Source organism: Cotesia typhae, unplaced genomic scaffold (assembly GCF_013202065.1).
Source record: "Cotesia typhae breed Kobodo isofemale line unplaced genomic scaffold, CoteBio_Ctyphae contig_123, whole genome shotgun sequence".
Classification (NCBI taxonomy): Eukaryota; Metazoa; Arthropoda; class Insecta; order Hymenoptera; family Braconidae; genus Cotesia; species Cotesia typhae.
The window spans coordinates 1,843,673-1,866,173 of NW_027423715.1; the positions used below are offsets into that span (position 1 = coordinate 1,843,673).

Below are 22,501 nucleotides of genomic sequence, written 5' to 3' on the forward strand. Positions count from 1 at the left end.
GGTCCGCGCATTTATTTTGAATAAAACAATCATCTGATGTCAAAAAACAAATATTTACAAACTGATTATTATTTTGAGTAAAATTGTTGGATAAATTATTAAAAAAAAAAAATTATGGATTTTCTTAAGCATGAAGAGGACTTTAAATTACTGAATCATAATTTTCAACTCATAAAACAATTACAAAAGTCACAGAAAAACAGCGAAAACGAATCAGATGACAGTAAATCTGATCAGATAAACAAATTGATTGAAGAATCAATTAATAAAATTGAAGAAATAAAAGTTTCTGAAAATCAGTATGTCCAATTGTTGGCAATGAAGACGACACTGTTGTACGAACGCTCAAAATTGCTGACAAACTTGAACCAGCATGACGATGCAGAAGAAATTTTGGCCCAGTGTTTGAAGGACATAAATGACTTCATAACCTCAAAAGAATTAATTTACTTGTCACTGAGAATCATAAATCATTACGGTTATCTTCTTTCCAAGCGAGAAGACTATACTGAGGCGAGAAAAATTCTCGAATTTGGAGAAAAAGTTTACGAAACAGCTGACATAAAAAATGGATTTTGGAGCAGCGATGATTTATTTGCTGGGACTCTTCTGGCGACGACCAATGCGACCAGCAGACTGGAGCACCTGGTGACCAATAATGTGCAAATGCTGGCTTTTGTTTACAGTAAGATGGAACTTCATGATAAGTTTGCGGAGTATCATCATCGAGTTCTGAACCGTCAGCTGGTGCTGGATGATAAAGAGCCGCTGGTTTGGGTTTTCAAGTCGACCACTTTGGCTGCCTACCTGTCGTCTAATAATCGGTTTGAGTATGTATTTTTTATTTTTGTTTATTTTATTGTAAAGAATTTAATTATTATTTTATTTTATTTTAGAGAAGCGAAGAGTCATTTAGAAGCTGCTGAATTTGTTTTGAAGAAATATGAAGAAGAATTGAAAGCATTGGAGCTGTCAGCAGAAGTTTCAGAGAAGTAATCAAAATTTTAATTTAATCTATATTATTAAAAAAAAGGAATTAGAAAAAATTCAAAGTCATTTTATTTTTAATCATTTTGAATACTTTCTAATCCTTTAAATCCTTTTTAATACTATCTCTTATGGGTATTATACATGTGAGATCATTTTTAATTTTTTTTTAATGACGGTTTTAATTTGTGCCTTTTCAAGGTTTTATATCATTTTCACTGATAGTCAATTTATTATAATAAGTATTTAGGCTGCATTCGAAGATGCTCTATCTCTAGATACATAATTAAGAAATGACCTTGTATCTTGTAAACTATCAAAATTTTTAAAAATGAAAATTAAGTTAACCGACATCTAAAAAATTTATGAAAATTAACTTAGCTGATAGTTGATAATTTTAAAAATTTATGTAGCAAATAAATTATGGCAAAAAAAATTTATAAAAAAAATTGACATTTAGAAATTATGAAAAATTACAAATGCAATTTTTTAAAAATAGTTTTTTGGAGCAAATTTATTTGTTAAAAAAATAATTAAAAAATTGTCAAGTGACTGCAAGGTTGCTAGAACTTCTTAAATATTTTATTAATGTTTATCATGTTATAAAAAAAATAAGATTAATAATTTGTATGCTTAATCAGATTAAAAAGCGTCCAGGAAAAATCGATGATTGTTGCCAAAGGCTGGGTCAAGTACAGCCTGAATTTATTCCATGCATCAGTTTCGAAGATGGTTGAGCATTTATCTCAAGATTTGTCACCCCCAGGAACATCAGAACAAATCAAGCTTGTGTCCCCTCCATGTGGAGAAATAATCAAAGAGACAAATGAAGAAAAAAATACTGCTGAAGATGATAGCAAACTCAGTAGTGAAACTAAATTATTATTTAACCTAAATTTTGATATCTGTCAAGTCTCAACGACTCTGGTTGAGAATACATGTGAAGCCAGATTGTTGTTTAATTATTCACATGATTATCTCACGAAAGTACGCACGTTTTATACGCTTGAATCCAACCCTATGGACTACGTCAACGCGATCCTTGATTTGAGTGAGCTCTATCGGTGTTTGGCTTTCTATGAAGAAGAAATCGAAAGGTATTATATGAATTAAAAAAAAAAAAAAAAATTAGAGATATTTTTATTTTGTATTTTTTTATAGTCAGTATTCAGTCCAAAAATTGAGAGCAGACGCCATAGAAACACTGAGTACTATTCTTCGCCAGGTGAGACCAGACTGTTATATCGCGGTGTCGATAGAACTTCTTCAGGAGTTGGCGGAGATCCAACTGGATTTACTGGGATTAAATTTGAGAAGAATTTATGCTGCGAGAGATAATGTTGAAGATAGTCAGCATCGTAAAGTTGAATCGTTAAAATATTTACATTCTAAAATTCAGAAATTTAAAGATGATTCAAAAGATTCTTATTCCTCTATTCTGTGATTTTTTTTATAAAATTGAATAATATTTATAAAATTTACAGGAATGTTTAAGAGAATTAATGAATGATTTTTTATAATTATTACTGAATAAAAATTTTTCGATAAATTTTCATGTCGTTAAATTTTAATATGTATTCTTCATAAATTAAAAATGCAATTTTTTAGAACAAATTTTTTTATTAAAGAAAATTAAAAAATTACTTTTTAAAAATTGCATTTTTAATTTATTAAAATTTCTACAAGACCATTTTTTTAATAAATTTTTTTTTTTACTATAATTTATTCGTTAAAAAAAATTAAAACAATTGTGAAGTGACAGCTAAATTTAATGTCATGATTTTTTTATTTTTTTTAGACGTCATATTTTCATTGACATTCAAATTCGCCGCCATCTGTCAAAATATGAACACGTGAAAAAGTGAAAAATACACACCAATTTTTGTTTCTATAAATTTTATAATTATAAAAAAGTAAAAAATGAATAATTCAAGTTATTTTGGTAAATATACACTTTCTGAAGCGACAATAAATAAATTAACAAACTATGAAGACTTATTAAAGCCAACTTATCAATCCAGTGACTCTGCTTGGCATAGGTTATTTAATTCAGAGGTTAGTTTATAGAAAACATCTGTCAAATATTATTTATTTACCAAAAAAAATATATTTTTTTTCCAGGAAACTGAAGAAGAAATAGAAAAAAAAGATGAATCTATGGAAATTGATCAAGTCGACGAAGAAGAGTCAGCTGACGAGTCCATGCTTCAGTCGTCGCAATTTTTCTTTACACAAGTCCCGCGAAAGAAACCCGCGACACCTGTTGCTCTTGAGGTCAAGGAAGCTGACCTGAATAGCGTCGTGGAAATTATATTTGAGTCCCTGGAGCAAAACAAAAAATTAAATACCGAGTTCTTGAAAGATTTGACGGACTCTAAAGTTTTGACAGTGATTGAAAAATTGGCTGAAAGGTTGAACTTGAATAATACTCATGACCTGTGTAATTCTTTGTGTGACATACAAGGAGAGTTGGCTGTTCAGTATATTAAACCTATTTGTTCTAAATTATTACTCCAAAAGGTACTTATTAAAATTATAAAATTTAATAACTTTTTTCAGGTTGTATTAAAATAATTTTTTTTTACAGATTATTGATTTAGAAGAACCTACAAGAATTATCACTCTTGCAGTGAATAAATTGATGAATAAGTTCCTTCAAGATGTTCAGAAGTTGATATTCATTCCTTTGGTAAATGCTGATTTAAAGGATACGTCAGTAGTATGTGATATTATAAAAAATTATCCACGACAGCAGAAAGCTGAACTTATCTCGTAAGTAATTTCAATAAAATTTACCTCCAATGCCATGAATGAAAATTAAGTTAGCTGACATTTAAAAATTTTTAGAATTTTTTTTCATTGAAATAAATAAATAAATATTGATGACAAAAATATAAAAAAAAAAAATTTGCACGTGTAAAAAACTTCAAAAACTGTAAGTGCAATTTTTTTATTGAAAAAATTGTTACAAAAAAAGGAAAAAAAAAATTTCATTCCTAAAAAATTTGAAAAACTTTAAGTGCAATTTTTAAAAAATTTTTTTTTGTTCTTATTTATTATAAGAAAAAAATTTTAAAAAGCCGGCTAACTAATATTAAAATTAATAATTAAATTATAATTAATTGTAATAAATTATAATAGTAATTTATAACAAATAAATTATGTCAAAAAAAATTGACATGTAGAAATTTTAAAAAGTTAAAAATCCAATTTTTCAAAAATAATTTTGTGGAACAAATTTCTGTTAAAAAAAAAAAAAAAAAAAAAAAAAAACTAAAAAATTATCAAGTGACTGCTAACTTAATGTTATTTTATTTGTCATCAAAATAATTAAATATCTAGTAAATTTATTTTCATTCCACTGTCAGATAATTATTTCTAAATTAATATATTAAATTATTATTTAGGGATTTTCTAACAAGCATTCAAGAGATAAAAGTCTGGCACATGTCAGTGATTCCCGCGCTGATAAACATTAAAATAGACAATAATTTAAAAGACCGATTGATTCAGCTTCTGCTAGACAGCTCGACGACTTTCTCAAAGGACAAAAATTGCAGTAAATTTATTTTATCGTTCATTAAATTAAACCCACCGTTTAGCGGAGAGCAAAAGAGTTCCCTGGACGAGATAATGGCTATCAACGAAACGATCTTTAAAAAAGCGATGGAGAGTCTTTTGAATAAAATGTACTTTCACCGAGATTTCTGGCATATCAATGCAGCTAATTGAGAAAATTAATATAATTATAAAAATGTCAATTATAATTAATTATAATTGGGTATTTGCATGATTTTGATATTCATAAACTTTTGATATTTTTACATTCTATATAATTTTTTTAAATTTTTGGAAAAAAAATTTTTCGATTTTGTTCTTAAAAATTTAAATAATTTAATAAATAAAAAAAAGCAGATATTTAAATGAATAAGTAGCTCCATCTCGTGTATGTGACGTCATAGTGCTTATTTCATTTGAAATTTTAAGCGCCAATCTCTTGTAAACACGTGGCAGGTGTAAACAATTGTTGTGTTAATTGTGATTGATTAAAAAAAGATCTGGTTGTGTTGTTTATAATAAAATAAAATTATTTAATTACTCGAAATGTCGTCAAAAAATGAGTTTTATTGGTGTATAGTTCCAACGTGTAGAAATACTGATAAATCGACACCAGAAAAAATTTTTATAAATGTTTCATTAAATTCTGTTAAACGGAAAAATCAGGATCCACTTTTCGCCGAGGCATTTTTATTAATTCGTTGATAATCACAAACTACACTGTTGAACTGATGCTTCTCAAAAGTTTTAGTATAACAACATTGACATGTTCATAACCTTCAAACACATTCACTTTAAATTTAAAAAAACATTTCACAAAAATTTATTTCACTTTTAATTATTTTCAACAAAATCTAGCATTAAAAATAGAATGTATAAAACTTAAAATTGAAAAAAACTTAACTTTAAGTTTTTTAGCAATGTAAAATATTATACATGACTTAAATGCTCATTCAAATATACGCGCTACAAACAGCACAATGACGTCACACCAATCACATCACGTTTTACATCACGTGACTTTTATGTAATTTAGGATCACTTTTATTTATTAAATTATTTAAATTTTTAAGAACAAAATCGAAAAATTTTTCTTCCAAAAATTTTAAAAAATTATATAGAATGTAAAAATATCAAAAGTTTATGAATATCAAAATCATGCAAATACCCAATTGCAAAGTTGTGGCATGAGTGTGTAATTAAATTTCCTACTGTATCGACGCTGTGGATAAACGAGATAAACCAGCCAAGGATCAGCTGATAGTTGCAGTCACGTTTTCAACATGACAGAAGAACTGTCAGGAGTAACAATTGTTGTGTTTATAGCTGCTGGTGTTTTAACTATTTTACTCCTGTTTATCTTTGCTAAACGTCAAATTATGAGATTCGCCCTGAGATCTCGTCGAGGTCCTCATATTTCTATAGGACAGGATGCTAAAAAAGTTTGTATACACTGTTAAGGTTAAAGTAGTAAAATAATTATAAAAATTACTTTTATTAATTTTTACTAAAAATACTTTTAGTCTTTGAAGAGGGAACTAGAAAGGAGAATCCAAGTAATTCCTAGGATACAACACGAACCACAGTTAATTAGTGATCCTAGGTATATTATGGAGCCAGGAAGCCAAGTACCACCTCATTATTATCGTTTAAAAGCTGTAGATGATGTTAAGACTCTTGGTAAGGATTTTACAAGCCTTTTTTTTTTTTTTTTTATCTTAGTTTATTATTTTTCAATTTAATAATTTAAAAAATTCTATAACAAATAAATTATGGCAAAAAAAAATTAGAAAAAAAATTGACATTTAGAATTTTAAAAAATTAAAAATGTAATTTTTTTTAAATAATTTTTTTGGAACAAATTTTTTTTGTTGAATAAAATTAAAAAATTTTCAAGTGACTGCTAACTTTAATGTCTCTATTTTTTATGATTTATTAATTATAGAAGCAGAAATAACAAAATATGACAACTGTTTAAAACGCCACCCGACTGAAAATTTGCGTGCTTATTTACTAACAACACTCGCTGCGGCTTTAAATGGCAGCGGACAGCGTATGATTCATCAGTTTTGTGATTTATATGAACATGCTAGACATGATCCGACTGAGTTTACTGATGAGGAGTACCAAGTGTACTCTAGATTGCACCTAAAACTTATTGATGCGTAAGTTATTTGTCAATTTTTTTTTATTTTTTAATTGATACAATTTAATTCAATTATTTACAGAGCTCGTCTGTTAAAATCATATCCAAGCAGTAGAAAATCAAGCCCAAGTCGTACGCCGATCAAGAAAAACGTCGAGACGAAAAGAAACATCCTGGAACCACGAATGAGGCCTCCAGAGGAACAAGTTCTCAGCGGGTCACGGCCAAATACCTTGACGGTGATGGCGTTAGACAATACCGAGACATCTGTCTAGCATTATGAATATCGTCACATCCAGCACATGTGACGAGACTATATAAATAATTATTTTATTACTTAATTTAACTGAATTAATTGTAAGATTAAGTTAACTTATTTGTAAGTCTAATGGGTAAGCGCACACAATATTTATGAAAAGCGATATTTTAATTAAAAAAGTTTATTATAACTGGATCGGACTTTTAACAGACAAATATTTTGGCCACAAGTCATTGAGGTGTCGTTGTTCTTTTAAAGACACAAGTGTATTGTGAAAAACAATTTTGTACGACGTAGGTAGTGTACTATTTCTCATAAAGTTTAGCCACTCCATAATCTGAAACAATAGATGTTAAAATAAAGTAAAAGAAAATAAGGTAATTATTTACAAGTAGGGTCCTCCCTATTTTTGGCCATATTTAGGTGAAATATTAACATTTTTCAATTTTTTTTTTTATTTCAAAATTTGGAAAAAATTTTAAAGTTATGAAAAATTCATATATTATTAATTATAATTTTAGTGAAATAAAATTAATTTTTCATCAAAATTTTCAGAAAAAAATTTCGTTCAAAAAAATGGAAATTAAAATGGTAGACCCCACTTGTAAATAATTATCGAAAATAACTATAAATTAGATTTTAAAGGACTAGATCGTAATTGTAATTTATAGTTTATAATTATAAATAACATGTGATTGTTAGGAAATATTTAATTTAGTTTAAAATTCGTGTTGTAAATATTGTGTACCTGTTGGGTAATATTCTTCCAATATGGCATCAAGATAATAGCGGCCATAGCATGTGGAAATAACTGAATTCTTATATCGTGCGATGTAATTAGCGACTCGTAATTTTCTATAAAACAATCGTCACACGCAAGTACTATTATTGTTACAAATAAAATATCACAGAGCGAGGTTGTAGTTTCAAGGGAGTAATTGTCGTGGGAATTAACAATTGTCGCTTGTATGCGACACATCAAGTCCCAAGACCACGTAGCATTTGATTTTTCAGTCAGTAATTTACTCTGAATTTTTTTCATATTACTCAGTAAGCATTTTTGAACTCTGAAATAAATAAATAATTTTTTAATGTATATAAATTATAATTTATAATTAGATAGTAACTATTGTCCAATAACTTCGTAAAAAATAATTAAAAATAAATACCCAGGTTCTGAAGATGACACACGTATTATTTCATTCATCCAACTCAATGGAATTTCATTATCGCGTTTTAAAACTAATCCTGCGCGAATAATAATAGCTTTTCTCAATTTATCATTAGTAATTTCTTCCCATACATTAGGAAGAGTAATTCTTTCTATTTTTTCAGCTGTCATTTCCAACAAAGCTTTGGTATAAGCTTCAAAAATCTTGCTGTCAACGTCAATTTTATCAAACAATTTTTCTAAAATTCCAGTGATCAATGTTTTGTTATCAAAATGAACAAGATCGTCTTTCAGAGTCTTAGAATAAAATCCCATAAGCTGATCGAACATATCAACAGCAGTCTCGTCATCTACCATCGCTTTGTCAATAATACAATTGAAAGTAACGTCTAAAAACGGAGCGAGAACTCCAGAAGTAACTCCGCGGCAAATGTCATCTAAGTGAGTACACAAATGCCAGCATTCTTTGAATTCTTCAGACGTTATTGTAACATCTGGATTATCAGCGTATTTCTCCATCATTTTGGTCAGATGCTTGCTGAGAAATTCTTTAGTCGAAGGAGATACCGCCGCTTGATGACAAGCCAGCGAAATACCCGCGGTCCAGCTTTCGGGAGAGACACTTATCGCTTTGGTAAACAGCTCCCACTTGATTGGCGGCAAAGGTTTTAGATATTTGTGAGAAAATATCCTCAAGCATTCCATCATTATTTTTTTCTTCTTCGTGTTTAAATTATCAGCGCTGAACCGTCTCAAATACTCGCCGACCGCCCGAACGGGGCTTTTTTCCGGCAGATACTTGAAATTAATCGGCTCCCCCATCGCCCACATGTAAATTCCCGTTTTAAAGCCGTACAATTCATCAGTTATGAATTTAATAATTAAATCCCCAGCCAGAGACAAAGCAGGCTCATGAATAGTTTCTAGCATCGTGATCCAGCAAGCGCTGGGTACGTAAGTAAACGCTATTTCCGTTTTTGTTTCCTCTGGATTTTTACTCGCAGGTAAATCTTTCAAAAATACTTCCGGCAGCACGGAAATTTTTATCTGGCTAATTGTGTAAGCCGACAGAGCTTTGAAAGCCGCTTTAACGATCTCCAAGTTCCGGGTGGTCTCAAAAGTCGTCAGCTCCCAGAGTTTAGTCAGAGATTCATCTACCAGCTCTTCAAACTGGTCCTCAGGATGCGCAGAATTCGTCGGTACGGTTGCGAAAAAATCACACAAGCTTTTTATAACAATCGGCCGGTCTTCTTTATTCATCTTCGGTGCTAAAACTCGCCAGGTTGAGCAAATATCCGCGATACCAGCATCACAAAGCGCTGAAATTCCTCTCAAAGCTAACGCGCTGGCAGCACTACCGTCCATGTCTCCGCATCTATTTAATATTTGTGATAACAACGGCACAAGCTCGGCTCCATGCTCGGGTCTGTTCTCGCAGATAAATACCATGGCCTTCGCGCAAGTAATATTAGCTTGCGTACTCTTGTCGTTAGAGCTCATGTCGATTAATCCCGTCATCAAGTACCGATGGCAGCGCGGCTCAACCATCCACGCCTTGAGGAATAAATTTACTCCCACATATTTCAATGGCTTGTCAGCAGCCAGGAACGTTTGTAAAGTTTGAATAATTATCGGTACATTTTCTTTACTCACCGCCAATTCAGGTAAAATGTACAACAATTTTTTAGTCACTTCAATTTCTTTCGACTTTGACAATTTGTACAGAAGCATTGACAATACATGACCTGCGTAAGAATCATTTTCTTTGGCAATTCTTACAAGTAAATTAATCGCTTTTAAAATCATAGAGGTGGATTTACTGCTCAAAAAAATTCCTCCGAGAATTAATTTATAATTGTACAAAAATTCTTTGGGAATATTTGACAATTTATCCAAACAAGTGTTTAAATTAACGCACGACTCGATGTGTACACAGAGGTTTGTGTAAAATTGAACATAGCGACTCGAGTGGCTGAGGTGGTTGAACAAATCGTCGTTGTAAATTTTTTCAGGGTATTTATTGCGAGTAAATGTTTTAGTGGTGATTGTAGTTATTAAGTTGTCGGCTATTTCTAGGGCTTCTGAAGATAAAGGCGTCGCGTAGGCCACCCACGGTAATATCGAGCCTACTAATGAATAAGCCACAATCTCATTGCACCCTAATTTATTTACAATTGAAGCGGCTATTTTAATTAAATCGTGGAGATAAATAACCGGTGTTATGACCAGCATTTCGGATAGTATCGACAGTATGACACTGGAAATTAAGCTCTCGTGCATGGCATTAAGGTGATTAATGTCATCGGGTCCGGTACAGTCAAGAATAGACTCGATCATGACTATGTTAGACCTCGGGTCGCAATTGTGCTTCAGCAGATCCAAAGCCAGCGCCATAATCAACGGAGTTAAAGCTGAAAATAATTGAACATTTTTTTTCGTCACCGCTAATTCCGTAAACTCGAGGATTAAATTGTTGGTGGCTATGCAGGAGCTCAAGTTAATAGTTCGTAACCATTGGATGATCTCTAATTGCAGCTCCAGAGCGCCTGGTGTTCTTATTAGGAGACTCCAGGCCTGCTGGCGGCAGTTTTCTAGGGATGAGTTGGTCGGGTTACCGATTATGTACATAAATACAGGCCTCAGGAGCTCCACGTGGTTTTGGACGGCTTTTGGCTTGCAACCGTGAAGCATTGACTTTATGTCGCCAAGAACACTGCGCCAGGAGTCGGCTTTCTCGTTCAGAACTGTTATCAGCGGGTGCTGAGGAGCCTGGATTGAAAACGGACATACGTAGTTCCCGGAGTGAGATTTTAAGAGCAAAATTAGCAAGCTGCAAATTGCTGAAGTCACTGCTGAGTAGTTCTTTGTTTCTCCTAGCATTGCTGACAGCTTTGAGAGAGTTGCAGAGACTTCTATCAGCCCGGACTCTGCTAGAGCGACCACTGCGTGGCAGGATACTAGGCTTACTATCGCGTTCTCGCTCTTGCATTTTGTGAAGAGTGATTTTAATTCTGGAATCTATTTTTTATGACAATTACAATAAAAAAAAATTTAATAAATAAATTCCACGTCTAAAATTAAGTTAGCTGACATCTTAACTTTTTTAGAATTTTTTTATTGATAAAATTATTTTAAAAAAAATTAAAAGAAAAAATTTCAATTGTAAAAAATTTTAAAAACTATAGTGCAATTTTTTTTTAAATACTTTTTTATTGCTAATTCAATTAATAAAAAAAAAAAAAAAAAACTAAACATTTTATTTTTTTTTGCAATAAAAAAAATTCGAAAAATTTTTAGATGTCGGCTAATTTAATTTTTATAAAAATTCATAGAAGTTGTTAATAATAACTTGAATAAATTTATTAAATTACCTTCAAAGGATCTTCATTGTTACTTAGTTTGTTCTTGATAATCTCTAATATTTTTGAAATACCCTGAAAAAATTATTTTATTAATACTTTATTTTTTATTTTAAATATTAAATACTCACATGTGTAATAAGAATTGAATTATTTGATGATAATTTGTACGCTATTTCATCCATTATAATTTATAAATTTTTCTTAATAATTACAATTACTAATTTAATTTAATAGTATAAAAATATGTTTTTATTTTGTCATAATATTAAAAAATTCTAACCTATACTCTGTGTGATTTTAAATTTGTTCTTTCTGATATCACCTGTTTCTTCTTAACCACATGGCGCTGCTAGTCTATTCTTTAATATTTATAATAATAAAATTAGCCGTGGTTTTTGAAATTATTTTAAATAATTAAATTAAAACAAAAAAACATTTTTTAAAAATTGCACTTACAGTTTTTCAAGTTATTCACAAATGAAATTTTATTTTTATTTTTTTTAATAAAAAAAAAAAATTAAAATAAATAAATATAAAACCCAAAAATGAATTTGACAAAAAACTATTTATTGAATTTTTTTTAGATTACATCAAAAGATATTTGAATATTTAATAATAGAATAAAGAATAAAAATGCAGATTATTAAATTTAATTAAGATTGTTTTTTCTACACTACTAAAAATAATATCTACTTATTTGATAAATAATAATTTATACAATGTAAAAGGCGCCAGCGCTCTGAAATTTATATTTTTGCACTATAATTTACTAAATACTATTAGTTGAAATATTTCTATCATAACAGCAGCGATACTTTAGAATGTTTATAATTTTTATAATCATTAAAGACAGTGTAATCATAATAAAAATAGCTGTAAGAGTATTCTAAACATTTAAAAATAACAAGCACTTTTTAATTTATTATCGCTAATAAAAAATATAATTTAAAATATTTATTATATGTATACAGAATATTTTATGAAAAATCTACCACTTAAAAACCTTTTTTATTATTTTTTTGAAACCTCTACTAATTATTATATTCAATAAGAGCCTTAAATAAAAAAAATAAAAGGAAATTTGTCTTATTGAATACAATAAATAGTAGAATTTCATTTAATCCTGAAATATAAGCTGTCAAAGTGGTTGATTTAGCGTGCAGTACCTTATATTTATATTGTTAGTATTAATAAATATAATGTATAATGTATATAATATATTTAGTCTATGTCGGCACTGTTTGTGTGTGGTAGGCAGTCAGAATTTCGTTTTCAATACTTGGATCCAAAAGTATATCCATCCCTTTTATTCCTATTTCGCTGTATCTGTGAAATATAGGTATGGCAACTCGCCAAATTTCACGATTTCGTTTTATTGCTTCAACAAGACAATCGGCAGTAGGAAATAAAGTAGATAAATTTTCAAACAAAGGCAAAACAAGATTTGTTATAAATTGTACTTGTAAATCTGGTATTGATGCTCTTTCGCGATCCATCATTTCAATTGGGGCAGTGCCCATACTTTTTTCTAAATCTCCCTGAGAAAAAAATTCGTCGTATATTTGTTCCTAAAAATAAAAAATTATAATAGTCAGTTTTCGTTTATACTAAAAAAAATCTTTGATATTTATGAATAAAAAATTAAAGAAATTATTTACAAGTGGGTCAAACCCATTTTGGGCCATAATTAGGTGAAAAATTAACATTTTCAAATTTTAAGGTTTTTTTCAAGTCAGAAATTATTTTTTTTTTTTTTTTTTTTTTTTTAAATAAAAATTCCAGTAAAATTTTAATAAATTTTTAAAATAATTAATAATGATTAAAAAAATATTTTTAACACTTATAGAAAAATATTAATCAGCGTAAAAATATACTTACAGCAGTTTTTTTGGACGTTTTCCAATCCTTCGTCTGGTCATTTAAATCACAGCAAGTCATCAACATGGCATGCAAAAGTTTTTGATGAATCGGGTCTTCATTATTGAATCCTTGCTTAATCATTTCGTCTTGCTCATCAATTGAACGAAAGTGCGATGCCAAATCAGTGGCAAGAATATTATTTCGAAGTAAATCTAGAGCCTCGCTGTATTCATCACTAGTAAGATTTTCAAAAATATTACAACCTTCGGTATTGAGAATGCACATAGACTGTGCTAAATGGTGTCGTTCCATCACGGAACCCTCCGAACTATAAAGACTCGCTAATACAGTACCACACTGCGTTTGAAATGAATTATTGGTCCCTCTATGGTCAATATCGTGGCACAAGCCTGATACAAGAAAAACTAATGACTGAAGTCGAGTCATGTAATTATTTTTAACAAGATTTAAATTTTTAATCATCAAATAGGCAAAGTGTGCGACGGAAAATGCATGGACCCAATTGTGATAAGGAGCATCTCGGTATCCTTTCTTCACGTAAAGTATAAATCTGAAAAGTTATTTTTTTATTATTTTGTTAAATATTCTCTTAAAAAAAAAAAAATATTTTATTACCTAGCTAATGTTTTTCGTTTTATTCTCCACACTGTAATTAGATCAAGTTCATCAAACATTTTTAATACATAGCAAGGCGTATGTTGATGCGGAATATTACGAGGCGTAAAATGGAATTTATCAAAATCTTTAGGACTGTGATCATCTCGACAATTGAGTAATGCTTGAACCGCTTCTTCCTCTACCTATAAAAAGGAATAATCAATTAAAACATAGTCTAATAATAGCAATTCATATTCCATGCCATTTAATTAATAACTCGAATAATACCTGCTATGGTTATCGATTTGCGTGAGCAAACAATCGGTTAATTAATATCAATTATGACGTTTAAACTTTTATTACTTAATTACACGAAGCAATAAAAAAAGAAATAATGATAATAGATTTTCATTCAATAATATAAAGTACTTACTTTCATATGGTACATCATTAATTCGTTGCTCAGTTTACTTCTTGCTTGAGAGTCTTGGATTTTTTTATAAATTATACTATGCATTATAGAAATTCCACAATAAATACTAAAAGCTGTAGCAACTTCCTCATCACACACGTCGAAATACAGTCCATTTATTTTGTTACACAATTGAGCGACTCCTGAAAATTAATTAATATATTTAAAAATAATTTTAATTAAAAATTCACTTTACAAATAAATAAATAAATAAACATACAAATTAAATTAAATGTCTAATAGCGTGACAACCGGACAAACAAATGCTAATCGATATATAATTTACTTTTAATAATCATGCATTAATTTATTAATAGAAATAGAAATTACAAAAATTAAAAATTAATTTATTCTTTACCGATAATTTGATTTTCATCACGTATAGGAAAGCATAAAATATTTCTCGTTTTAAATCCTGTCACTTCATCAATTCCGCTGTAAAATAATGGATGTTCATAAGCGTTTCTTATGTTTATTAGTTCTCCTGAAGTTGCTACATGGCCGGCTATTCCTTGATTTGAAGCTATCCGCATTTCCTGTACAAAAATTTTATTTAAATTAATTAAATTCATTTAATGATAATTTTTATAATAAATAAATATTTTGATTAATAAATAAATATCAATTTTATAATTACGTCCGACGTTGAAATTCCATCGAAAACTTTAGCGACAAGTTCATGATGCTCGTGGTCTATTAAAAACAATGAGCACTTCTCAGCATTAGTTAATTTTCTTGCTTCAATCATTATTTCTCTTAACAAGTCCGGCAGGTCACCTGAAGTTATAAAAAAAAAAAAAAAAAAAAAAAAAAAAAAAAAATTGTCAACATTCATTAAAATAAAAGTTTTAATTTTAATATTTATTTTTAGTTACCTAAATGAGTAAAAAGCTTTCTTGAAACAGTAAGTAAATCTTGACATTGAACTTTCAACCGCGTTTCTTCTTGGCATCTCAAAGTATTTAACAACATTCCCAAGCAATATCTAGAAATTAAAATTGTACATTCTATTTTAATTATTTTATTTCATAAAATAATTTTTAAAAAATACGGTAAATATTTAAAAGTGGGGTCAAATATTTTAATTTTCATTTTTTTTAACGAAATTTTTTTTTGAAAAAATTACAACATTTTTTATCATAAATGCGCCGTAAAAACAAGCACCCACTTGTAAATAATTACCAAAAATACGGCTCCCCACTTTTATTAATCCGCAAAAATTATCCACGTCAAAATTTCTCAGCAAAAATTTCTCACAACATAAATTTAATTATGTTAAGAATTAATGAGAAGTTTTGGTGTGAGAAAATATTGAATAAAAAATTATTGAGGAGAAATTTCGTCGTAATTAATTATTACATGAGAATTAAAAGACGGTCACCCAAAAATATATATGCACAAATATTTGTACCGAAAACATTCTTCGACAATTTTAATACAAATATCTTCAGAGTCTTGATCCTCAGGGCAATTCACCAACGAAACAACTAGAGCAATATACTGCTCACTAGGATGTTCAATAGGAATACTGAGTAGTGTATCAGGTACCAGTTTACTAACGGAGTTTAAATGTTCTAATAATTCTTGGTCCAGTTCTGTACAATTAACTTTCAACGACTTTCTTGATTTAATAACCCGGTGCAATACATGATCGTTTGCCTAATAAATGATTTAATTAAATAATTAATAATTAATAATTATCTTAGTTACAATAATTATCAATTAAAATTAATTAAAAAAAGATTGATTAAATTGTTGAATTTACTCAGGCGAAAAAATCATTTTGATTTAATGTAATTATAAATAAGAACGATAAAAGTAAAACCATTAGACTAAAGTACTTAAGTTAAAAGAAAATATTAAGTTGTCTCCTTTTACGGTAAATAAAAAATAATTCCAAGATTATTACATTAGATTGGCTTATAGGAATTCTTAATCCTCTGTCGAGTATTTTTTCACCCACGACGTGAATCACCATTTCCTCAGATTCGGGTAAAATAGGCGCAAGAAATGATATATTAGCTCCAGATTTTGATTGAATCTACAGACAAATAAATAACCAATAAATAATAAATCATTTTTCTTTATCAGCTGTCAAAGTAACTTATTGATTAAATTTCAATCAAATTCCTACAATTTTATTTAACTCAATTCGATAAATTAAACAAATAAATTTCTTATAAATACGTTATCTATTCTTATTACGTAATTGATTGTTTTATTTTTTATTGATTGAAACATTTGTAATAACAATAAAAAAAACAATTTCACATTTATTTAAATTTGTATTAATATTTTTAGACTTTAATTCTACGTAAACATCAGTTTGTGTAATTTTATGACACAATAAATTAATTAATTTATTGTAATTAATTTTCTTACATAACAATCTATGATATAATAAAAATTATTAGATTGAATAATTAAAAAAATGAAGAAATACTTACATATTTGTTTAAATTTTTTTGTATAATACTGCAAGGCAAGTCAGCGAGATCTTGAATCAGAGAAAGCATTTTTTCAGGTGTCGTAGACTCTAATTTCAACGTCATTTTGCTGTTTTATTTATTTATTTTATTATTTAAAAAACTTTAGATGACAGTATAATTTATTGGATTATTTATTGCTCCTCATTATTCAAGTTTATGAAGATTTTTTAATTATTTTCATTATTTATCATCACTTGAACCATTTAAATTTTTTAATGAAACTTTATTTTGACAGTTCATGATTTTTTTTAATTGTTTTCTTTTTAGGCAGGTGATTAAAAAATTTATTTTGCTTGTACAAAATAATCCTGTCAAGTGCAAGTAAGAAGTATTATTTCGTATCCATTTACACTGCGAAATGCTCCGCGATCAGAGGATTACTGACCCCGGATAAAAAGGAAAATAAAAACAAACAATAGCATACCTATATCTAGTGCGTACATACATGTAACTAGTTGTATATGTGTGGAATCGATTAGTCGGAATCCTAGTCTCGATTCCTCGAATTTTGACATCTGAAAACGCATGCGCGGGTGATTGAAATTTTAGTTTTTAATTTATTTTAATGATTATTTATAATACTTAAGTTAGCCGACATTTTTAATTTTTGGATTATTTTTATGAGAATTAATTTAGCAGATATTTATTAATTTTTAGAATTTTTCAACAAATAAATTATAGCAAAAATAAATGAGAAAAAAAAATTGACATTTAGAAATTTAAAAAAATTAAAAATGCAATTTTTTAAAATAATTTATTTGAATTAATTTAATAGGTAAATAAAATTAAAAATTAATTAAATGACAGCTAACTTTAATATCATATTTTTTTTTTTTAATAATTAAATTGAAATAAAAAAACATTTTTTTTAAATTGCACTTACAGTTTTTCAAATTTTTTGGAAATTAAATTTTTTTTTATTATTTTGTAATAATTTTTCAATAAAAAAAAATTTTTTTTTAATTTTTAGATGTCTTTTTTTCCCCTTTTTAATTTTTAATTTTTTATAATTTCTACAGGTTAATTTTCTTTTTTATTTTATTTGTTAAAAAAATTATTAAAATTTAATAAATATCTGCTAGCTTAATTTTAATGACATAAAAAAATTGTAAATTGTAATTTTAAAGATAATTATAACCTGAAAAACTTAAATTTTTTCAATGTAAACTTAATAAATTAAAAGACATCATCTTTGATCAAAACTGCGCCATTGTGATGATGCATGTCATTATTGATTAATACCCAAGTAATAATAATGTCACGTTTCCAATTTTAATTGGTCCCAAAAAAGCGCGGTAAATTCAAAACACCCAATCGTAAAATTAGTTTAGAACTACTTCCGGTCCGTGCGATAGTTAGATCGAATTTCCGTAGCTGATTGTAAGCGACGCTCCGCCATTTTGTAAGCAGCCGACGGAAGAGACCGGACAGAAAAACGGAAATTCATCAATCGCATAAGGCATAAGCACGCAATAGAAAGTACTTGTAATCGTGTTCATTAAACAAGTTTGTTAAAATCAATAAATATATTTAGTAATAAAACTGCATCAGTAGAATCCAAACATTATTTTTTCAACTACGTGTATGCGCTAAATAGCGTGTATTAAAAAGCATCACAATGAGCCAAGTAAGTAAAATAATAATTAATAATTAAGCCCAGCCAGCATTGTGCATTTTTTTGCCGTAAATATAAACGAGTGGCCTTTAATCATTGAAAAATAAATTTTATCTGTAATTGCAATTACGTAATAAATAATTTTCGGAGTAAATTGAATCGATAAAAAAAATTATTTAATTAATTAATTAATTATTAATAAATAAAATTTATTTTATAAAACAGATGTCTCGATACCCGTCCGACTGCAAAGTTTATGTCGGTGACCTGGGCAGCAACGCCACAAAGCAAGACCTCGAGGACGCCTTTTCATACTACGGACCACTCAGAAACGTGTGGGTAGCCAGGAACCCGCCAGGATTCGCATTCGTGGAGTTCGAGGACGCGCGAGATGCCGACGATGCAGTTCGTGGCCTTGATGGACGGACAATCTGCGGACGCAGAGCTAGAGTTGAACGTTCCAATGGGAAACGTCTGATGCGAGACCGCGGCTCCCGTCGTGGGGGCGGTGGTGGTGGCGGAGGCGGTGGTGGCCGACCATTCCATCCAGAGGACAGGTGTTACGAATGCGGAGAACGTGGTCATTATGCCCGCGACTGTCCTAAACACAGGGGCGGCCGCAAACGCAGGTATGTTTAACTTTTAAAAAATTTTTTAGTGTTTGAGTTTTGTTTTATTCCTTGAAATTCATGAATCCATTAAATGATCAGATATAAAAAAATAAATAACAATTTGATTGCATGTTTAATTTAAGGTAGTACCTCCGCGATAGTCCAGATTAAAAATTTTGGCATGAAAATTAATTTAGCAGATATTTAATAATTTTTAGAATTTTTTTTAACAAATAAATTATGGCAAAAAAAATTAGAAAAAAAAAATTGCCATGCAGAAATTAAAAAAAAAATAAAAAATACAATTTTTCGGAACAAATTTATTTGTTGAAAAAAAGTAAATGACTGCTAAGTTTAATGTCATAATTTTGGCTCACTATCCATGTTATACGCATCGACAGAGTTAAGGTTGTAAGTTAAATTTTTTTAACGTTACTGTACTCCTCGATTACCATATTTTCAATACATATATACACTCACGACGGTTTCAGTGACTAGTAGCTGTTTTTCGTACCCCTTCTCCTAAAAATAATCCTCTGGAAGTGATATTTATTTGAATTAATCTCGAAAATTACGCGGTAAATACACCGTACTACCTTAATAAAAATGAATTAAATTGTATCTGGTCATTTAGTAAATACTAATTTCATTATTCATTTGCATTTTTGTTTTATTTCGGGTGATATTGGAAAGTTATAAGTAAATGATGTAAGTCAAATGATTATTTTAAAAATATTAAAACAATTGGTGAGTAAATGACTGGAGGTAAAAAAAAAAGAAAAAAAAAAAAAAAATTGAAATCAATTGTTTGGAGTTATTTGTTGCCGATGTAATCCTCCCCGTTATTTATAGGAGATGCGGCTGAGCAGGCATACGCATGTGTGCAATGCAATCGCAACCGAGATACTCGCGAGATTCGCCATTGGGGTTCACTTTGTGACACACACACTGCGTAGATTACAGCGTAGAGCACCTACCTACCTACTATTGGGGTTTCCTACTGCACGTCTGCAGGGCCAAGAGAGCGCCAAAATAAACAGACACATGACGACTGACGGGGGTGGCTAGTGTGTTGTTTTCGCTAGCACACTTCAATACTTCCACGATAAATAATTTCGATTATGTTTAACAAACAGTTGAAAATATATCACAAAAAAAAATATATTACAAAAATAATTATTGAACTACTGAACATCATCCATGACAGACAAGAGAGCTAACGGCACACTGGCACCTTCTTCTGAGTTACTCACGGTGTTCCTTCCTTTTTGCTTGCGAAATGAAGGAGTCAAAAATATAAAATTAAAAAATCAAAAAAAAAAAATTAATAAAACGATCTAGCTCCTTCGTCATCGTCTTGGTCGTCTTGATCGTCTTGGTCGTCTTGGTCGTCCCATCTAGCTACTCTGCCTTCATTCATCTGACCCTCGCGTGAATTCACCTACATAAGTCTGCTTGTCTCTGCTCTTCTCCCCACATTCTGGTTATTGCCATCGCGTGTACTTCTGCTGCCTGCGAATTAGTCTGCCATCAATTAATGGTATAAAAATATTTATGACGAAAAACAAATCAGGGTTGGATATTTGGTACTGATGAAGATCAATTAATCAGTATTTTTTATTTATTATTATTATTATTATTATTATTATTATTATTATTATTGTTATTATTATTTTCAATTATTTTTTTTTTTTTTTTATATTTTCTGTCAATTAACTAAATAACCCTTCAAGTACATACTGTAACATTTGGCCAATGTCTGCCAGTCTTAGAAGAATTATTACGTATCAAATAGTATAAATTATTAAATATATTTTTTATATATATTTAAAAGTAATAGGTAACGAGAATTAAAATTTAATATAAATATAATAAACAGCTGTAATAATATAAATATTTATTTTAGGTCATTTTCACGATCGCGTTCGCGATCACGCAGCAAGCGCTCTAGATCCCGCTCATCATCCCGCAGCCGGTCACGTAGCCGTAGCGGCAGACGTGCCAAGTCGGCCAGCAAGGGCCGATCTGAATCTAAAGATCGTAGCCCACCACTGCGTCGATCCCGCTCACGATCGGCTTCAAGATCTCGCAGCAGGTAAAAATGGTAAATATTAAACGAGTGGTTCTTCAAATGCATTTTTAATACTCTTTCAATAATCTGCCATTGAGGAACCATTTTTATTATTTTTTTTTCTTTTCTTTCTGTTTTTAAATTACTTTAATGTACATTTTTAAATATAACATAAAATTTTTATTTTTTAGGAAATCTAATGGTGACCGTAACGGAAAGTTTTGAGTAACACAATTTCATAATAAGGATCTCAAGCTTTTAATGTTACTAATTATTATTTACTTAACAATATAATTTTAGTTTTATGTGTTTTATTGTCATGTAACTGAGCCTTTATTTAGTAGGCGATTCTGGAACAATACTTCAAGGTAATTGTTATTGTTCTTCATTTTTCTCGTAATTATTTTCACTTCAGTAAGTATATACTGAAGCATAAATATATATTAATAATGTGTTAGATGAAATAAGTAAACATTTAATTGAAATAAAAATTTAAAATACACTTTCATACAATATTTATTATCTTTTAATTTCATTTATCTGTTTAATAAACCTTCCATTTTATTTTAGTAATAAATGTTATTATTATTAGTGTAGTAATAGAGTTGAAAGTAATTAGACGTTTAAATAAGTTTATTGAAAAAGTTATTACACTATTAAAATAAACATGTTAGTTAAATTAATATCAAGTACTTGTAATTTAATTCGTGTAATAGTTAGTTTTTGGTAAAATTTTTTAAGCAATTAAAATTATTAATAAAATAAAATTTTATGTAAATTTATAACATTGAAGTTTACAGACATTAAAAATTTTTTTTAACAAATAAATTACAATAAAAAAATGCTTCTAAAAATTTTCACTTATAATTTTTATTAAATTGCACATGTAGAATTTTTTAAATAATTTAATTGCTATAAAATTCTAAAAAAATTTTCAATGTCTGTCAACTTCAGTGTCATTGAAAATTAACTTAGCTGATAGTTGATAATTTTAAGAATTTTTGTAATCAATAAATTATGGCAAAAAAAAAAAAAAAAAAAATTGACATTTAGAAATTTAAAAAAACTAAAAATGCAAATTTTTTTAAATAATTTTTTTGAGCAAATTTATTTGTTATAAAAATTTTTAAAATTGACAGCTGACAGCTAACTTGAGTATCATGTAAATTTCCAACAGTATAATTTTGAAATAATTAATTAATAGACACTATCAATATATTTATAAAAAAAAACCGTCTATTTAAAATAAATAAATAAAATAAATTAGCAGATGTCGGGGTGA

The 22,501-nt window shown here is 28.9% G+C and overlaps 6 protein-coding genes across 7 annotated transcripts; 4 read left to right on the forward strand and 2 right to left on the reverse strand.

Annotated features, from left to right (window-relative positions):
- Positions 1-114: 114 nt before the first annotated feature.
- LOC141536891 (KIF-binding protein-like) lies at positions 115-2,536 on the forward strand. Its single transcript, XM_074257677.1, has 4 exons — positions 115-830; positions 897-992; positions 1,629-2,084; positions 2,149-2,536. The coding sequence occupies exons 1-4, from the start codon at positions 115-117 to the stop codon at positions 2,429-2,431; spliced, it is 1,551 nt and encodes a 516-aa protein (XP_074113778.1). The 3' UTR covers positions 2,432-2,536.
- Positions 2,537-2,758: 222 nt separating this feature from the next.
- On the forward strand, positions 2,759-5,212 carry LOC141536904 (uncharacterized). The gene is made up of 4 exons (XM_074257699.1): positions 2,759-3,042; positions 3,109-3,507; positions 3,575-3,759; positions 4,395-5,212. Exons 1-4 carry the CDS (start codon positions 2,908-2,910, stop codon positions 4,717-4,719), a joined length of 1,044 nt encoding a protein of 347 aa, XP_074113800.1. The 5' UTR covers positions 2,759-2,907; the 3' UTR covers positions 4,720-5,212.
- Positions 5,213-5,695: 483 nt separating this feature from the next.
- Positions 5,696-7,122, forward strand: LOC141536910 (protein C1orf43 homolog). The gene is made up of 4 exons (XM_074257709.1): positions 5,696-5,987; positions 6,069-6,225; positions 6,491-6,710; positions 6,774-7,122. The coding sequence occupies exons 1-4, from the start codon at positions 5,829-5,831 to the stop codon at positions 6,964-6,966; spliced, it is 729 nt and encodes a 242-aa protein (XP_074113810.1). The 5' UTR covers positions 5,696-5,828; the 3' UTR covers positions 6,967-7,122.
- LOC141536878 (focadhesin) lies at positions 7,116-11,754 on the reverse strand. Its single transcript, XM_074257661.1, has 5 exons — positions 11,612-11,754; positions 11,493-11,555; positions 8,120-11,139; positions 7,699-8,017; positions 7,116-7,287 (listed from the first exon to the last, which is right to left on the reverse strand). Exons 1-5 carry the CDS (start codon positions 11,663-11,665, stop codon positions 7,135-7,137), a joined length of 3,609 nt encoding a protein of 1,202 aa, XP_074113762.1. The 5' UTR covers positions 11,666-11,754; the 3' UTR covers positions 7,116-7,134.
- A 668-nt stretch (positions 11,755-12,422) lies between these two features.
- Positions 12,423-17,305, reverse strand: LOC141535527 (cGMP-dependent 3',5'-cyclic phosphodiesterase). The gene is made up of 10 exons (XM_074255496.1): positions 16,881-17,305; positions 16,343-16,474; positions 15,845-16,092; positions 15,309-15,418; positions 15,071-15,210; positions 14,792-14,969; positions 14,395-14,576; positions 13,980-14,164; positions 13,362-13,914; positions 12,423-13,051 (listed from the first exon to the last, which is right to left on the reverse strand). Exons 1-10 carry the CDS (start codon positions 16,983-16,985, stop codon positions 12,710-12,712), a joined length of 2,175 nt encoding a protein of 724 aa, XP_074111597.1. The 5' UTR covers positions 16,986-17,305; the 3' UTR covers positions 12,423-12,709.
- Positions 17,306-18,321: 1,016 nt separating this feature from the next.
- On the forward strand, positions 18,322-21,734 carry LOC141535049 (serine/arginine-rich splicing factor x16). 2 transcript variants are annotated; one of them, XM_074254812.1, is made up of 4 exons: positions 18,322-18,549; positions 18,763-19,166; positions 21,055-21,243; positions 21,411-21,734. In XM_074254812.1, exons 1-4 carry the CDS (start codon positions 18,541-18,543, stop codon positions 21,442-21,444), a joined length of 636 nt encoding a protein of 211 aa, XP_074110913.1. In that variant the 5' UTR covers positions 18,322-18,540; the 3' UTR covers positions 21,445-21,734. The 2 variants fall into 2 exon arrangements, with proteins under 2 accessions (XP_074110913.1, XP_074110922.1); XM_074254821.1 differs by having other exon boundaries at positions 18,325-18,549; positions 21,055-21,252.
- The last annotated feature ends 767 nt before the right edge of the window (positions 21,735-22,501 follow it).

Bases quoted from the DNA above. Each gene is read 5' to 3' on its own strand.
- LOC141535527 (XM_074255496.1), bottom strand. From the start codon at position 16,985: ATGACGTTGAAATTAGAGTCTACGACACCTGAAAAAATGCTTTCTCTG. The intron at 15,419-15,844 runs GTACAAATATTT...TTTAATTTCTAG, and splicing joins ATTGTCGAAGAATGTTTTCG to ATATTGCTTGGGAATGTTGT. The intron at 13,915-13,979 runs GTAATAAAATAT...ATAACTTTTCAG, and splicing joins AAACGAAAAACATTAGCTAG to ATTTATACTTTACGTGAAGA.
- LOC141536904 (XM_074257699.1), top strand. From the start codon at position 2,908: ATGAATAATTCAAGTTATTTTGGTAAATATACACTTTCTGAAGCGACA. The intron at 3,043-3,108 runs GTTAGTTTATAG...TTTTTTTTCCAG, and splicing joins ATAGGTTATTTAATTCAGAG to GAAACTGAAGAAGAAATAGA. The intron at 3,508-3,574 runs GTACTTATTAAA...TTTTTTTTACAG, and splicing joins CTAAATTATTACTCCAAAAG to ATTATTGATTTAGAAGAACC.
- LOC141536891 (XM_074257677.1), top strand. From the start codon at position 115: ATGGATTTTCTTAAGCATGAAGAGGACTTTAAATTACTGAATCATAAT. The intron at 993-1,628 runs GTAATCAAAATT...ATGCTTAATCAG, and splicing joins TCAGCAGAAGTTTCAGAGAA to ATTAAAAAGCGTCCAGGAAA. The intron at 2,085-2,148 runs GTATTATATGAA...ATTTTTTTATAG, and splicing joins TATGAAGAAGAAATCGAAAG to TCAGTATTCAGTCCAAAAAT.
- LOC141536910 (XM_074257709.1), top strand. From the start codon at position 5,829: ATGACAGAAGAACTGTCAGGAGTAACAATTGTTGTGTTTATAGCTGCT. The intron at 5,988-6,068 runs GTTTGTATACAC...AAATACTTTTAG, and splicing joins TAGGACAGGATGCTAAAAAA to TCTTTGAAGAGGGAACTAGA. The intron at 6,711-6,773 runs GTAAGTTATTTG...AATTATTTACAG, and splicing joins CACCTAAAACTTATTGATGC to AGCTCGTCTGTTAAAATCAT.
- LOC141536878 (XM_074257661.1), bottom strand. From the start codon at position 11,665: ATGGATGAAATAGCGTACAAATTATCATCAAATAATTCAATTCTTATT. The intron at 11,140-11,492 runs GTAATTTAATAA...CATAAAAAATAG, and splicing joins ACAATGAAGATCCTTTGAAG to ATTCCAGAATTAAAATCACT. The intron at 8,018-8,119 runs GTATTTATTTTT...TATTTATTTCAG, and splicing joins GTGTCATCTTCAGAACCTGG to AGTTCAAAAATGCTTACTGA.
- LOC141535049 (XM_074254812.1), top strand. The intron at 19,167-21,054 runs GTATGTTTAACT...TATTTATTTTAG, and splicing joins AGGGGCGGCCGCAAACGCAG to GTCATTTTCACGATCGCGTT. The intron at 21,244-21,410 runs GTAAAAATGGTA...TTTATTTTTTAG, and splicing joins GCTTCAAGATCTCGCAGCAG to GAAATCTAATGGTGACCGTA.